This window comes from Muscardinus avellanarius, assembly GCF_963383645.1.
Source record: "Muscardinus avellanarius genome assembly, chromosome: 18".
Classification (NCBI taxonomy): domain Eukaryota; kingdom Metazoa; phylum Chordata; class Mammalia; order Rodentia; family Gliridae; genus Muscardinus; species Muscardinus avellanarius.
In genome coordinates this window covers 9363589-9381466 of record NC_137804.1, presented here as the reverse complement: position 1 = coordinate 9381466, position 17878 = coordinate 9363589, and the positions used below count along the sequence as shown (strand labels likewise).

At 48.1% G+C, this 17878-nt stretch overlaps 1 protein-coding gene across 2 annotated transcripts in view; it reads right to left on the bottom strand.

Annotated features, from left to right (window-relative positions):
* OSBPL10 (oxysterol binding protein like 10) overlaps positions 1-17878 on the bottom strand; it is a gene marked incomplete at both ends in the record, with an annotated part of 220022 nt that overhangs the window by 136790 nt on the left and 65354 nt on the right. For both annotated transcript variants that reach the window (XM_080715664.1, XM_080715665.1), the window contains 2 exons: positions 5410-5489; positions 10605-10780. In XM_080715664.1, the coding sequence (XP_080571790.1) occupies positions 5410-5489; positions 10605-10780 (256 nt within the window). The remainder of the gene's footprint in view (positions 1-5409; positions 5490-10604; positions 10781-17878) is intronic.

Below are 17878 nucleotides of genomic sequence, written 5' to 3'. Positions count from 1 at the left end.
GGGGAAGGAGGAGGAAGCCGGGTGGACGTTCACAGCGTGCTTAACGTGTGCCAAGGACTCAACCTCACGTGATGGGTCATCACGGTGTCAGTTGTCGATTCCCCGGGATCTGAGCCTCCCAGAACACACGGTCACCCGGACGGCACGCACAGGGAAGCTGCTCTGTAGTACAGGCGAGGGGTGGCACGTCTGGGGTCAGAGAGCAGCTCAGGGCATCATCACAGAAGAGAACCGGCCCTGAGGACCACAAGAAGGATGGAGCTACGGTCCCAGCGGAGGACGGCGCGTGGCAATGAGGGCCTCGAGAGTACTGTGTGCTTGGGCTGCTGGTCCAGAGCTGGGTGCAGGAGGGCGGGTGCACAAGGAGAGAGGCTGACGGACGTCCACGCCAGGTGAGGCTCTAAGCCTGGGTCTGGGGACCACGGGTGTGACTGAAGGTCCTCATCGGCTGTGGGGAGAGCACCCTGGGCTCCTCCCCCGCTCTTCCCAGCAATGGCTTCCCCAAGAACAGCTCCCAGGGTGAGCCTCTAGCATACCCCCAACGAGGAGCCAGGAAGGAAAGAAGGAAGGAAGGTCGGTCGGTGGGAGGTGCAACTCTACAAAAAGCAACTTCCAATATTTCTTTTTTTTTTTTTTTTTTTTTTTGCAGTACTGGGGATGGAACCCAGGGGCATTCTACCACCAAACAACACCCCCAGCCCGATTTTTTTTATTCTTTATTTTGAAACAGGATCTCACCGACTTGCAAAAGGGTCTCACTAAGTAGCCGAGGCTGTCTGAGACCCGCGATCCTCCGGTCTCAGCCTCCCAGATGCTGGGATTACAATCAAGTGCCACCCCACCCGGCTCCCGATCTCCTCACACATACAGTCAGCCAGTTCCCCGTCCCTGGCTCCCCACTCTCATCCTAGTGGACAAACTGTTTTGTTCCCCAGAAGCAGCTCACACATCACCTGAGCCCCCAATAGAGCCTTGAGGGTGCCCCACACAGGGGCGTCCACCCTGACAACCCAGCTGGGGTCCTCAGTACAGCTTCTCAGCTCATCCTGGGCACTTAACCAATCAGTGAGGACAGGGGGCAGGGGACCAAAACCACAGTCCTGGGGGACAAAAGATATCCACAGAGCACGCTCCACTGGGGAACAGACGTGGGGCCACCCTGGCCAGCCCGTCACTCTTTGGCTCATGGCCCAGTGCTCCATCGTGACAACTGAGCCCCCTATGTCATGGGGGAGGGGACCAGATATGATGGTAAAAGCCCCGGATGTATCTTAGGGACCCTATCACTGCCTTCTGCGGTCACTGGTAGGTTGTGTAAGCACAGGCAGGTCCTCGTGGCTACGAGGAAGAGGAAGAGCTGTCCCAGTTGGGGTGGTCCAGACCCCAGTCATGGCAGATGAGACAGAACTCTGAAACCACAAAGCCTCCCACGAATTCATATGCAACTGTCATTCTAAGGGGATGAGAGAAAGGGCAAAAAAAAAAAAAACAAAAAAAACAAAAAAAAAAACTCATGATTTGAGCATCTTCTGGCATGAATATTTATACATACATTCTCTGAAACTCAGCATGTTCCAAAGCTCATCCAGGACCCCCTAAGACTTCTAATGAATTTAAAATCCTCTATTAGACAATCATATTCCTCCCCGGCCAGATTAACATAAAGCTTTATCCTAAAACGTGCATCTAAATTTAGAACTGCCTAGCAAGGACCCAGTGTCCTACCCAGAGGCCGATCTGATGCAGCCGCCGTGTCTTCGGGCTCCGTACAGATGCACATTACCGGACCTACCGCTACCCTGCATGTGGCCACCGGGGCTTTGCTCTCAGCGAGGCCAAGTGTAGGAAAGAGACAGGAGGCTGCTCCACAGAGACTCCTGCAGTAAAGTCAGGATGGAGCCAAGGGAGCCCAAGGAAGAGATTTCAGATAAAATGAGTGCTGGAAACTGTTTGAGATATCTCAGTATTTCCTTAATTGATATATCCATAAATGGGGGGGGGGGCTGTTAGATGGGAAAGTAGCCATGAAGACTTTCCTTCCTATTTGGATCTAATCAACAGATAAGGGGTCAAATATGAGCAAGAGTGTGCCGGGTGCAGCGGCGCATGCTTGTCATTCCAGTACCTGGGAGGCTGAGACAGGAGGATCACAGGTTTGAAGTCGGCCTCGGCAACTGAGTGCGATCCTTGTTTCAAAATAAGAAGTCAAAGGACTGGAGATGTATGTAGGTCAGAGGCAGAGTCACTCTGGGTTCAACCCCCAGTATCAGAACAAAACAAAAAGGGGAAGAGTGAGTAGCTGCCTGGAAGCCAGAGCTCAGGGAAAGGCTAGGGGCGCCATCAGTGGCAGAGTGCTTGCCAAGCATGTGCAAGGCCTTGGGCCTGAACCCCAAAATCACACGCGCATGTGCATGCACATGCACGTGCACGCACACACACACACAATCCCAGAAATATTGTAGGAAGCAGAGTTCTAATCTCACACAGTCATTTTAAAAATAAAACAATCCAGCTGGGCATGGTGGTGCACGCTTGTAGTCCCGGCATTCGGGAAGCTGAGACAGGAGGATCGTGGTTCACGGCCAGCCTCAGCTACTTAGCGAGGCCCTTTGCAACTCAGTGAGACCCTGTTTCAAAATAAAGAAGAAAAAATAGGGCTGGGGGTGTTGTTAGACGGTAGAGTGCCACTGAGCTCCATCCCCAGTATCACAAAAAATAAAAATACAACATCCAAATAGAGAACGGGCCCATGGTCAAAGACTAGTTTTAGAGTCTGTCCTCATGGAGAGGTATGGTGCCCATGAAGATAAGCATATGTGGCTTTTCTGTGAGACGGGATGAAAAAAGAAAGATGGGCTTCCAAATGGAGGCCATCTTTGTGTCTGTTTGTATGTAACCCATACAGAAGTTTCTAGAAGGATGTCCATCCCAATTGTAACGGGCCAGGCATGGCGGAGGATGCCTATAATCTCGGGACTTGGGAGGCTGAGACAGGAGAACTGCAGGATGGAGACCAGCCTCAGGAACTTAGCAAGACTCTGAACTGAAATCAAGCGAGACCCTTGTTCGGGTCAGCATTCTTGCAGCTATAATCTAAACGACTGAGCCCATAACTTAAGATCTATTTTCTTTGTGTGTGTGTGTGTTTGTTTGTTTGTTTTGCAATACTGGGGATGGTTTATTTTCTTACAGTTTCAGGTTCAGTGCACGTGAGGCCGGGGACCGTGAACCTCAGGGCATGGCAGCAGGAGGGAGCACGTGGTCTGCGCTCCTCACATCATGGAGGCAAGAGCAAGAGAGTGCAGCAGGAGGAGGAAGCAAGGCCGCACCCCAGGGATCACCTCCTCTAACCACACTCTACTGGCCTGGGTCACCACCCAGATACATCCATTACAAAGATTTATCCACTGCTGGAATTATACCTCTCATGACGCAATTACATCAGCTCGAGGCATTAGTAAATGAGCGCTTTGGGGGCATTCGTATCTAACTATTAACAGCCCTTTTTCAAAACCAAAAAATAAAAGAAGTTGGGGGTATAGCTAGGAGGCAGAATGCCTCTGGATTCAATCCCCAGTATAAGAAAGAAAAAGGAAGGAAGGAAGGAAGGAAGGAAGGAAGGAAGGAAGGAAGGAAGGAAGGAAGGGAGGGAGGGAGGAAGGAATGAAGGTAGGTAGATGGGGGCCTGGAGGTGCACGCTTGTAATCTCAGCCTTTGGGAGGCTAAGACAGGAGGATCACAGTTCAAAGACAGCCTCAGCTACTATTTAGTGAGGTCCTTTGCAACTCAGTGAGACACTCTTTCAAAATAAAGAATAAAGCTGGGCGTGGTGGCACACGCTTGTAATCCCCGCGCTTGGGAGGCAGAGACAGGAGGATTGCGCAGGTTCAAAGCCAGCCACGCGCGCTGGCTTAGGAGACCCTGTTTCCAAATAAAAATGTAAAAATAGGTCTGGGAGTGTAGCTCGGAGGTAGAAGGGCTTCCAGGAACCCCAGTACCACAAAAAAAAAAAAGAATAAAAAATAGGGCTGCGGTGTAGCTCAAAGGCAGACGGCCCTGGGTTCCATCCCCAGTACCGCAAAAGAAAGAAAGAAAGAAAGAGAGGAAGGAAGGAAGGAAGGAAGGAAGGAAGGAGAGAGAAAGAGGAGGGGAAGCTAGCCAATTGTAACATGAGAGAGTACTATTTCCTTGTCTCCTGAATGTATATTGTGTATGTGCATAGGTAATATTAATAATTTTTTGAATAATGCTGGTTCCATTATGAGAAAGAAAAAAAGTCTCTCACAGGCAGTCAGTAGTGAGTTACAACAAGGCACATTTGCAGAGGAGATGGAGTGCCAGGCAGAAAGCCAGCTGAGCCTAGGTTAGGGATCCCTGAGCCCCATCCAGGCCGGAAGCGTCACATCCCATCTCCCCACCGTCCAGGAGGAAGTGGTGACTGTCACCACCTGTCACACATCGACCCTTCAAGATCCGGAGACTCTCATCAACCTAGTGAAGACCCAGTTTCAAAAAATAAAAAATTAAAGTAGGGCTAGGGGTGTAGCTCTGAGTTAGAATGCCCCTAGGTTCAATCCCTAGTACCACAAAAAAAATTAAAATTAAAAAAATGCTCTGTCTAGATATGTATAAAATACAGATTAAATGCCCAGCACTCCTACATATATCCTAGAAAATGAGTAAGGAGAGAGGAGGAGGCTTTAGGAGAAGGCCTTGCGTAATACTACTGAAGAGTCCATGTGAGACAGGTGGTAGAAGTGTTCCAGTAATTAAAGGGGATGGTAAGCCAATAAATAAGTTCGGCAATCCTTTTCTGGATCAACGTCTCTTGCCATGACTTCTGTATTTTAGCCACTGGACATCCCCCGCCACCATCCAGGAACATCCACCTGCTCTTGCCCGCATGTCTGACAGCAGCTCTCACAAGATGCCAAGGAAAAAAAAAATCCTGCTCCAGCACCGGGTTCCCCGAGCACATTTTCACACACTTCGAAGGCAGGTGCGCCTGGCGGAGGACGACACCATCCACTTGAGGTCTCCGTTTTATTTAAGCCTCAGTGACAAGGATTCCTCACCAACTGCAAATCTCTCTGCTCGGCCCCCATGATGAAACCCTCCGCTCACACTTCTCCCCGGGGGCCAATCCCACGGCTGCCAAACCAAGACCAAGAATAACAAAGTTCTAGAAAATGCGCCCACGGGGTGTGCCATGCCTCTGCGTCCTACCTACGACGGGAACATTCTTTCTACCTGGCTCTCAATCCCGATGGAGCAGGGCTAGCGTGAACGCCATCCCAGCCAAGAACTTCCTAAAGAAGCTGAGAAGCTTCTCCCGTCAAGACACGGAGGGCAGGCTGCAGGGCCAGCCGTGGGCCGAGCGGAGGCCCTCGGCCTGCCAAGGCCGCTCACCTTCGAGCTGGTTTCCATGTGGTATTTGGCACAGGCTCGAAGCTGAGTCACCCAGAACTGTTTTTCTTTTGCATCAGCAGCTAAAAGAGAGAAAATAGAAAAAAACGTTTGCAGAGATTATTCCAAAACACATTCAACTCATTTCTACACCCACCCAAGGGGGTGGGAGGTCCAGATAGACAAAAAAAAAAAGCAAATTTGGCTGCCAGTGTTCCCAGGCAGCCTGAATTTACACCAGGACCCAAGTCACGCTGAAAATTCCGGCTTGGACATTAAAAACATTCTGAGGCCGGGCGTGGTGGCGCGTGCGCTCGTAATCTCAGCATTTGGGAGGCTGAGACAGGAGGATCATGGTTCGTGGACAGCCTCAGCTACTTAGTGAGCCCCTCCCCGAAACCTAGTGAGATCTTGTCTCAAAATAAAGAATAAAAAATAGGGCTAGGAGTGTAGTTGGAAGTAGAATGCTCCTGGCTTCCATCTCCAGTACTACCAATACACACACACACACACACACACACACACACACACACACACACAGACTCTGAAATGTCTGTTATAAGAACAGTTTGGCAAGCTGGGCATGGTGGCTCATGCTTGTAACCCCAGTCCTTGGGAGGCTGAGACAGGAAGATTGCAGGGTCAAAGCCAGCCTCGGCAACTTAGCAAGCCTCAGCAACCTAGTGACACCCTGTTTCCAAATAAGAAATAAAACCAGGCTAGAGGTGTAGCTTGGAGATAGAATGTCTCTGGGTTCCATCCCTAGTGCCAAAAATAAAAAATAACAATTTTGCCATTTTTTCTTTTCTTTTCTTTCTTTCTTTCTTTTTTTTTTTTTTTTTTTTTGTTGTTGTTTCCTGGAAGCTCTTCTACCTCTGGGCTACACTCCCAGACACACACACACACACACACACACACACACGTATGTATATATATATATATATATATATATTTTTTTTTTTTTTAAACAGGTTCTCTTAAGCCAGTGCAGCTGCGCGGGGATTACAAGCATGCACCACCACGCCCGGCCAATTTTGCCATTTTTTCTACTAAAAGCCATTTCTAATGTTGTTGTTCTTGTTGTTATTGTTTTGTGGTATTGGGGATTGAACCAGGGGCTTTCTACCTCAGAGCTACACTCGCAGCCCTTTGTATTTTCCATTTTGAAACAGAGTTTTGCTAAGTCACTGACGGTCCCACTGAGTTGCTGAGGCTGGGCTTGGAACCTGTAACCCTCCTGTCTCAGCTCCCCAGGTACTGGGGTTACAGGTTTGTGCCAGCATGCCGGGCCCACCGCCAGTTATTTTTTAACGGCAGCAGGGAGGGCAACATGGGCTTATTTTTAAATGCCTTTACCTTGTGTGGCTAATATGAGGACCACGTACAGCTGGATGGGCCTTCTGTGATCCACTAGAGCTGTACCAGGGAGTCATGAGTATTTAAAGACTAAGTGCTCAGGTGAAGCATCACTGTAAGACGCGCTTCCAAGAATCCCCAAGATAATATGACAGTACAGGGTACCAAATGCTGCTTCAGAGACGCTCAGACTTTCCCCAAAGACATAAGAACTGTACAGTCATCTTCTTCCAGCTATACCCATATAAAGTATATATATAAATATAAAGTATATATTTAACTATATATAATTTATAAATATACCCATATATAATTTATAAATATCTATTATGTATCTAATAATATACATAATTCATATATATAAATACATACAATTATTCTTCAATACCATGGGCAAATAATGAGTTCTAATAAGATCTAAATCATCAATTTTACCATATAATTAACTACATAAATATTGTCATATAATATTAACTGCATTAATGTTGGCTATGCAAAAAAAAAAAAAAGATTCTCCTGGAAATTATACTCATTTACAAAAATGGGCCTCACGGTCATTTGTCAATAAAACCCAATTTCAGCTTGAACTTGCAGGTGAGGAAATCTAGTTACAAAATCGGAAGGTCTTTGGTCTCACCCCATTTAAGACATGAAAAGAGCCTTTTGTCAGGAGGCCTGGTACACAAATATGATAAACAGAGCAAGATGGGCCGAAATTAACAGAAAGTAGCACCAAAACCATCTCAAAAGTTCATGATATCTTTTTATTATTATTATTTTTTTTTTTTTTTTTTTTTTTTTGTGTGTGTGTGTGTGTGGTATGTTACTGGGGATGGAACCCAGGGGCATTCTACCTCTGAGCTACACCCCCAGCCCATTTTTTATTTTGAAACAGAGCCTCACTAAGTTGCTAAGGCTGGCTGCAAACCTGCGGTCCTCCTGCCTCAGCCTCCCAAGTACTGGGATTACAGGCGTGTGCCACCACAACCAGCTAGCTCGTGACAGCTCGATCCAACTCGACTAAAGCTAGAAATGAGAAAACAGATGACCAACTCCGAGCGGGATGGGCTGAGAGCATCCCCGAAACACAGAGAAATCACGCTGCCCCTTTTGTGGTTGGTAAGTTTTAGCTGCATTTAGCACTTTGTGACGATCTCATGCAGATCATAAAACTTTTATGCTTGCCATTAAGATTACTCTTGGAAGAAAAAAAAAAAACCTGGAGTTTAATAATCCACAGAATATTAACAACTCCCTGGCAAACCAAGATGGCTCTTTGTCAAGTTAGTTGGAATTTTCTTTCGTATGAGCCCGTGTCGCTTTACAAACCACAGGCGAGGTCAAAGTGCCATTAACTTTTTCATCTGATATTGTTTCTGCCCTGACAATTTATTAAGCAATAAACGGCAAAGCGAAACCCAGGACCGTATAAATCTAAGCAGCTGGGATGTTCACTGCATGAATCTCAAAAGAGAACGTGAATCTTCACCCGTTTCCGCACAAAAACCAAAAACTTTCTTCTGCAACTATAGACATTTTTATTTCATAGGCTTTTGGATTGTTTTATAGTTTCTAAAATAGGATTTGTATATAGGTAATAAAGAAACATTAACTTATTCCATCTCCTGGGTAGTAAAGTCTGGCAGTAGAAGAGAGAAAATTGAACTGAGAGGTGGGGGATCCGGCCCTCGCCTGCCTTTGCAAAAACGCTAACAAGGACAGATGAGAAGGGGACATTTCTTGGTACCAAGCTCCTACTTAAGCAAAGAAAAATGTTCCATAAGGCCTAAGGAGGCTGACTTATCAACGGCCCCCAAGACCCAAGACAGCCTCGCTCGCCCCAGGCCTTCAAAAATAATGCTGGTTGCATATGTGTGTGTGCACACACAGACACATTTGGGTTTTGGGTTTTGTTATTTTATTAGAAGAAACAGACAGAAGAATCCCGGCAGAGCGGTCCTAACAGCATCCTGGTAGAATGGTCTAGCAATCAGACGATACGGCTGCAATCCAATATGTCACGTCTGCGAGACAGATGAGCCGCAAGGGCCGGCGCCGGCTCCCGACTCATTTCAGAGGATGCCGGGTGTACACGGGGCATCAGGAGGCTGAGAGCCAGGAAACGCAACGTGTACAAGGGAAATCAGTACCCGCAGGCGCCCCTGTTGCCATGGTTAGAAGAACTTGATGCCAGAGACCTTTACTATGAGAAGGTTCTAGAGAAACTTTGGGAAGTATACTATAAATAATCCTCAGAAGGCTGGTTTTATCCTCGTAGCACAGACCCCACAGGGCACCGAAGTAAAGATTCATACTATCAGCTCAAGAAAATATAAACTGGAAGCTGGGTGTGGTGGCCCACGCTTGTAATCCCAGTACTTGGGCGGTTGAAAGAGGAGGATCTGGGTTCTCGGCCAGCCTCAGATACTTAGTGAGGCCCTCCGCAACTTAGTGAGGCTCTTTCAAATATAAAGAATAAAGCCGGGCGTGGTGGCGCACACTTGTAATCTCTGCGCTTGGGAGGCTGAGACAGGAGGATCGCACAGGTTTGAAGCCAGCCTCAGCTACTTAGTGAGGCTCTCAGCAACTTAGTGAGACCCTGTTTCCAAATAAAATATAAAATAGGTCTGGGAGTATAGCCCAGAGGTAGAAAGCCTCTGGGTTCCAATACCACCAAAAAAAAAAAAAAAAGTGGTGTGGTGGCACACCGCTGTAATCTCAGTTTTTGAGAGGCTGAGACAGGACTGCAGGTTCCTGGCCAGCCTCAGCAACTTAGCAAGGTCCAGTATCATAAAAAAAAGAATAAAATAGGGCTGGGGGTGTAGCTCAGAGGTAGAATGCCCCTTGGTTCAATCCTCGGTGCCACAAAACACACACACACACACACACACACACACACACACACACACACTGAAAAGTCAATCAGTAAGCCAAACATAAGAAGGAGGGAAGGGGAGGGATTGGGGTGAAAATTGGGAAAGGGGTAAGTGGGTGATGTGCTCCTGTCTGCCTCCACCATCTTGTACAGCATTAAGATGTATGACTACAGTGCACCAATAAAAAATTTAAAAAATAGAAAATAGCCGGGCGTGGTGGCGCACACTTATAATCCCAGTACTTGGGAGGCTGAGACAGAAGGATCCGGGTTCTCAGCCGACCTCGGCTACTTAGGCCCTCCGCAACTTAGTGAGACCCTATTTCAAATTTTTTTTTAAATGGGCTGGGGGTATAGTTCAGAGGTAGAATGCCCTCCCTAGATTCAATCCCCAGTACCGAAAAAAAAAAAAAAGAAGAAGAAAAGAAAATATACACTGAGTAAATACTAAAAACCTCCAGCTGTCCTAAACCTCAGCCATCTTTGCAATCACTAACTTTTCTTCATCCTTAATTCCTCAGTTAAGGCAAGCGATTCCTAACGAAAGCTCCATCTCTCCACCCCAGAAGTAAGCCGGGCATGGTGGCCCATGTTTGTAATCCCAATACTTAGGAGACTGAGACAGAAGGATCACAGGTTTTGAGGCCAGCCTCAGCAATTTAGTGAGTCCCTGTTTCAAAATAAAAAGTAAAAACCGGGCATGGAGGCACACACCTGTAATCCCCGTAGGCTGAGAGAGGGAAATCGCAGGTTTGCGGCCGGCCTCTGCAATTAGGGAGGGCCTCAGCCACTTGATGAGACTCTGTTTTTCAAACTAAAGAATAAAAAGGGATAGGGTGTGGCTTGGAGGTGGAATGCCCCTGGGTTCAATCCCCCATACCAAAAAAAAAAAAAAAATCAAGACAGCGGTCACCAGGGCCAGACTAGAGCAGCCAAGAGGCCCAAAGCAAAGGTTAACGGAACCTACCTCTCAGCTTGTACATCTCTCCGCTGGCGGAGTACACCACCAGCATGTGGGGTGCCTCATCACTCAGGGACACGATGGCTCCGGAGAGAGACAGGGCCCCTCGAGGCTTCTGGTGTTTGCTTTGCTCATTGACAAAGTACTGCAGGATGCCAGCTTCAAAATCCAGCACAAAGTACCTGCACAGAGAAAGCACAGCGCGTCACGTCCTCGCCGGCCTACGCCACACACCGCCGTCCCAAAGGTGACATCGAGGCTCCCGCTCCAGGATGCTGGAGGCCAAAGTCCCTCCTAGGACCCCACAGACGTTGACCCAAATAAGGGGAATACAGTGGATTCTTAGAATGGATCCTGTAACAGGCCACTGCGGGCCAGGGCCGCTGAGGCCAAGATGTGGTGCCCTCAACACATGAAGCCTCAGAACGGCAAGGGTCCAAGGGACCATTGTGACCCGGCCACTTAGAACACACTCCGTGCAACTTCGAGGGAGTGGCAGGAATTCAGCTGGCCTCTAGGAGCCATGGTTTTTTTTTTTTTTCATTTTCATAATATTCTGTTATTTATATATATATTTTATTGATGCATTGTAGTCAAACATCACAGTGGAATACAAGACTTGTGACTGTATACCAGTACACATCATCCAATTAGCCCTTATCCCCTCCCCGTCCCATCCCCTCCCCCTCCCTCTATCCCATGCTTGATTTGGTGATTTGCTTTGATTCATTTGTTTACGTATATCCTGCTTTTTAAAGGGATTCCATCTTCCCCCATCCCATCCCCTCTGATTGATCACCTTAATTGCTCCTCCATGGGGCCCTTTCTTAAACTAGATCTCCTCCCATTATCCATTTCTTCCTAAGTTTTGCATATTAGGGAAAGCATCTGATTTTCTATTTTCTGTGATGTTTCTCTATGTATGCCGCATTGCAAGTTCCGATCCCGCTCCTGAAGGCCCTGGCGCCGGTCTGGCCCCCCCGGCAGACTCTGATCCCGGCCTCGCTATCTCAAGCACCGGCCTTGCCTCATGGCAGGCCCCAATCCCGGCCTCACTGGCCCCAGCTCCAGCCTCACCCCTCGGCAGGCTCCAATCCTGGCCACAAAGGCCCCAGCACTGGCCTTGCCTCACAGCAGGCTCCGGTCCCAGCCTTGCTGGCCCTGGTACCGGCCTAACCCTTCAGCAGGCTCCGATCCTGGCCTCGGAGGCCCCAGCACCAGCCTTGCCTTATGGCAGGGAGCCGTGGTTTTATACCCAGCAGTAGTAGCAAGCTGCTCTTGGCTTCCTGCACCCTGTGTGGGTATCACAAGGAGCCCAAGGACCTGGCCTCATCTGCCAGGGAACCAGAGGTGCATCTACAGCCACCCGGACGCACTTTAGCCAGACTTCTCACAAATCCTCTCTACGCCACGAGGCAGAGAATTCAAGGTGAGAGGGAACTGCAAGCTGCCAAGGTCACATGACAAGTCTCTGTAGCCAAATATCTGGCCCAATTAGCCTTTCAAGCTGTTGCCTCTCCCAGAATGGAGGTGATCTCCCTGCAGCCCACAGACCCAGCACAGCCCCACTGACTTTTCCATATCTTTGACAGTACTAGGCACAGGTCCACACTACTAGATCGTATCACAGTTTCACTGTCAGACGTATTACGTTCTTTCAACAGCATCCTATCATTGCTAAGGGTTGCAACAGATGCTGTCATAAAAAGAAAAGAAAAAAAAACACCCAGGGCTAAGCGTGTAGTTCAGATGTACAGCACACGCCCTGCATCTGCAAAGTCCCGGGTTCAAAACTTAGCACAAAAACAAACAAAACACATCAGTGATGTAGATGGAAAAAAGAGAATAGCGATGTCCAATATGACGCCAAGGTCTGGGAAGCCAGGCCGTGCTCGGAGGCTCAAATCCCATTAGTAAGTAGCTGTAGCTGAGAAGCAAAAATAGATTTCCTTCGGCTGATATTATTTCTCAAATGGCTACTGAGTTGGTAGGGTATAAATTCACAGGAAGTTTGTCAGAGCTAACCAAGCAACTTTATAAATGAAGCAGTTAAATTTTTTACCTAGAAGTACCACCAAGTGAGTTCACAAACCTCCCACCTAATTAAATAAGTAAGCTTTTATTTTATGGGTCTTTTTTTTTTGGGGGGGGGGCCACTGGGGGTGGAACCCAGAGGCTTTCTACCTCCAGGCTATACTCCCAGGCCTATTTTATATTTTATTAGAAACAGGGTCTCACTCAGTTGCTGAGAGCCTCACTAAGTAGCTGAGGCTGGCTTCGAACCTGTGCGATCCTCCTGTCTCAGCCTCCCAGGCGCGGGGATTACAAGCGTGCACCACCACGCCCCGCTTTATGGTTTTGTTGTGTGTGTGTGTGTGTGTGTGTGTAACTGTGGGTTGAACCCAAGGGCATTCTACCTCGGGGCTACACCCCCAGCCCTATTTTTACTTATTTATATTATTTTATATTTGTGGTACTAGAGATTGAACGCAGAGGCATTCTACCTTTGAGCTTCATCCCCAGCCCAATTTTATTTCTTATCTGGAAATAGGGTCTTGCTAGGTTGATGTGAGTCTCGCTACTTGCCGAGGCTGTCCTAAACCTGCGATCCTCCTGTCTCAGCCTCCCAAGTACAGAGATTACAGGCATGCGCCACCACAACCCTACTTTTTATTCTTTATTTTGAAACAGGCTCTCACTAAGTTGCAGAGAGCCTCACTAAGTATCTGGGGCTATCTTCAAACCTTCAATCCTCCTGTCTCAGCCTCCCAAGTACTGGGATTACAAGCATGCGCCACCACGTTCAGCTACTTATTCATTTTCAGGTGCTGGGGACTGAACCCAGGGGTACTCTACTTTCAAGCTACACCCTCAGCCCTTTTTTATTTTTCCTTTTATTTTTGTAACAGGGTCTCGTTAAGTTGCCAAGACCCTTGCTATGTTGCCGATGCTGGACTTGAACCTGCGAGCCTCCTTTCCCAGCCTCCCAGTTACAGAGGTTACAGGCGTGGAGCACCACACCTCACTCATTCTGACAACCACCTACCAGGCACTGCCCCTGTGTTACAGATGCAGAGATGCAAAGAAACCTGAAATGCAAACCCAGCTCTGCATCCAGGGTCCGGCTCAGCCCAGTGCCCCAACCCCAGAGCCTCCCTGGATCCTGCTCAGCATTCGCTCCTGTGCTTTCTTCTCCAAAGCTTCCTGAAAGCTTTTAGAAACCTGAAAGCCCCCGTGCCTAGCAACACCCCCCACCCCTCGGCCTCCTGCTTCCTCAGAGTAAGGAGCTGCCATCTCGTGAGCCCAGGTCTCCATCCGCCCAGGCTTCCATTCCTCTCAAATCTTTCACTTATTATTATTTTTAATATCAAATAGCCTGGCCAAGGCTATTTGTCTATTTTACTCCTCTCCTTCCTCCCATCCCTCAGGTCACCATAACAGATACTTCTGCTTCTCGTGATCAGCATGCATTAATTGAGACATAAAAGTGCACCATAAATCAGGGGTATTCAAAGGGTGGGTCCAGCCGCAGCATCCCCACCTGGGAGCTGTTCCTAAGTATAAACTCAGAAGCCATGGGACCGACACCTGCTCGGTCAGAAACGCTGGGGCAGCGGGACACGGTGGTGCACACCTGTAATCCCACTATTGGGAGGCTGAGACAGGAGGATCGCAGGTTCATGGCCAGCCTCGGTGACTTACTGAGACCCTGTTTCAAATTTTAAAAAATTTAAAAAGCCGGGCATGGTGGTGCACACCTGTAATCCCAGTCAGTACTTGAGAGGCTGAGGCGGGGTAAGGACAACCTCAGCAAGTAATGAGACACTCATCTAACTAGTGAAACCCTGCTTCCAAGGTAGAAAATAAAATCGGCCGAAGGTATAGCTCAGAGACAGAATGCCCTGGGTTCAATCTCCAGTGCCACAAAAATAAAATAAAATAAAATAAAATAAAATAAAATAAAATAAAATAAAATAAAATAGGACTGGAGGTATAGCTCAGAGGTAGAATGCCCCAGGATTCCATCTCCAGTATCACACAAAAATAAAATAAAAGGAAAGGAAAGGAAAGGGAAGAAGGCTGGCTGGCTTCACACACACACACACACACACACACACACACACACACACACACACACTCAGAGATGGAGCTATAACATTCCCAAATAAAATAAAATAAAAATAGGGCTGGAGCCGGGCGTGGTGGTGCACGCTTATAATAACCGCGCTTGGGAGGCAGAGACAGGAGGATCGTGCAGGTTCGAAGCCAGCCTCGCTGGCCTAAGAGACCCTGTTTCCAAATAAAAATATAAAAAAAATAGCCGGGCGTGGTGGCGCACGCTTGTAATCCCCGTGCTTGGGAGGCGGAGACAGGAGGATCGCGCAGGTTTGAAGCCAGCCTCGCTGGCCTAAGAGACCCTGTTTCCAAATTTAAAAAAAAGTATAAAAATAGGTCTGGGAGTGTAGCCCAGAGGTGGAAGGGTTTCCAGGAACCCCAGTACCTCCAATAAATAAATAAATAAATAAATAATAAAAATAAAAAATAAATAGGGCTGGAGGTATAGCTCAAAGTAGAATGCTCCACGATTCTATCCTTGGTGCCACAAAAAGAAAAGGGCCGGGCGTGGTGGCGCACGCTTGTAATCCCAGCATTTGGGAGGCTGAGACAGGAGGAATGAGCTGGCTCCGAACCCCTGCATTCCTCCTGTCTCAGCCTCCCAAATGCTGGGATTACAAACGTGCACTGCCACGCCCAGCTCAGCCTCAGCTAGAGTGAGGCTCTTCGCAACTCAGTGAGACTCTGTCTCAAAATAAAGAATTTTAAAAAATAGGGCTAAGGGTGATGCTCGGAGGTAGAATGCCCCTGGGTTCAATCCCCAGTACCACCAAAAAAGAAAGAAAGAAAGAAAGAAGAGAGAGAGAGAGAGAGAGAGAGAGAGAGAGAGAGAGAGAGAGAGGAAGAAAGGGAAAAAAGGAAAGGAAGGAAGGAAGGTGGAGGGGAGGGGAGAGAAGGGGGCAAGCGCCGGCGATGGTGTGGAGCCCAGGATTGTGTTTCTCCAAGCTTCCAGGTAATGATGTCTGAGAAGCACCAGCCAAAACCCCTGTCACTAAATCTTCCTGTCCTGGCAGAGCTCAGGCTGAACGTTCCGGATCTGGCCTGCCGCGAGGTGTGGCTGTCTGAGCTTTGGCCAACTGAGCGCAGCAGAAGCTAGGCACTTGGTCTATAAAATCCCTCTCTCACTTCTGCTCCCAGGTCCTACTTGAAATTTCCTCACACTCTGTAAGACGGGGTGAACACCCAGACTCCAACAAGAGAGGTACCAGGTGATTTTCTTTCTTTGTGATAGTGGGGATGGAACCCAGAGGCCCTGTACCTCCAAGCTACACCCCCAGCCCTATTTTTTTTTTTTTCTTTTTTGCGGTACTGGGGATGGAACCCAGGGGCATTCTACCTCCTAGCTACACCCCCTACCCTATTTTTTTATTCTTTATTTTGAAACAGGGTCTCATTAAGTTGCGGAGGGCCTAAGTAGCTGAGGCTGTCTGCGAACTGAGATCATCTGGTCTCAGCCTCCTGAATGCTGGGATTACAAGTGTGCGCCACCACGCCCAGCTACCCCCAGCCCTATTTTTTATTCTTTATTTTGAAACAGGGTCTGACTGAGTTGCAAGGGGCCCCACTAAGTAGCTGAGAATGGCCAGGATCTGCGATCCTCCTGTCTCAGCCTCCCCCTGCCCAAAGCTGGGATAACAAGTGCGCGCCACCAGCCCGGCTTTTGACCTTTGGACCAGGGTACTTTTCTGAGCTGCCAAGAGTCTAAGGGCCGGCTTTGCCTTCTCTGTGGGGCAAGGGCTTTCAAGTTGACCTGTACTGAGGTCACTGTCACTGGGGTTGTGCAGACACGGGTGGCAAATCACATACTCCTTAAAGTGATGGGACGGGAGCACTTTGTGTCACACACACACACACACACATACACACACACACACACACACACACACACACACAGAGCCACGACGTCCCCAAGAACAAGCCACCCCAACCCTGGGGAAAAAGAAATGGCAGGGGATACACCTTCCAAGAAGAGGCGGAAGCACCTTGCCCTCCGCTGCCTCAGTTTCCCTGTCTGCTCTGGGCCACTGGTTGGAATTGAGAAAGGTTTACGCTCTCCTTCCTGCTCCTGGAACCTCCTGGCTGGAGCCTGGAGCTGCACCAGCACATCCTGTGCACACGAGTGACTATTTGCTCAGGGTGTCGCTCAAGAACCCGGACCAGGAAGCTAAAATGAGGCTGTTTGTTTGAGTTTCCCTAGGAGGACTGCGAAACCGGAGTCACATTATGCAGGTTACGGGGACACATTAATGGTTTTCACGTTACGCACTTTAAGCCGGCATCTTCATTCTAACTTCCTGTCTTGGGGTGTAAAAGGAAAAAAAAAACCTGTTTCTTCTACCTCCTAAAATAGTTTAAATGCAAATGCACAGGCTTGAAAGGTGTGTACTCTAAGGAAAGTCATCAATAATTTACTCCTTTTTTAAAGACAGTTTAAAATTTTATCATATTTGGAGAAGAGTGACAGGATCCGATCTGATTAAGAATTACAGCCGAGCCGGGCGTGGTGGCGCACGCTGTAATCCCCGCGCTTGGGAGGCGGAGACAGGAGGATCGCGCAGGTTCGAAACCCGCCGCGCTGGCTTAAGAGACCCTGTTTCCAAATAAAAAAAAAATATAAAATAGGTCTGGGAGTGTAGCCTGAGAAGGGTTCCATCCCCAATATCACCAAAAAAAAAAAAAAAAAAAAAGAATTACAACACGCTAAACAAACTATTCTTTCTGTATAGCCTTTCAACATTAGGTCAGCTGCAGCTGTATACGGGGAAGATTCCTCATGGTCCCATCCCCTGGAGGGAAGCAAATTATTAAATTTGGCTTCCCACGGGGTCACGGTGCTGTCTGGTTCAGCCGTGTGGCGCCTACAGCTACGCTTTCCTCAAGCAGATTTCTGGATCAGACTTCTTCAGCCAAGTGAGATCGTTAGAAAAAAAATCCCAGAAGGATCTTCAAGGTCTTCTCTGCTAGAGAAATGAAGGAGGCCAGCCCAACTTCCCAGGCTCCACCATCTATTTTTACACTAGTATCTCTGAGCTATCCTGTGCAATTTGACTGCTGGGTAGATGAAACTAATCATGCAGAGGCAGCATTTTCTTCATTATTTTAAATTTTAAAAAGCCAAGAATGAGTTGGGCGTGGTGGCGCACGCTTGTCATCCCATTACTTGG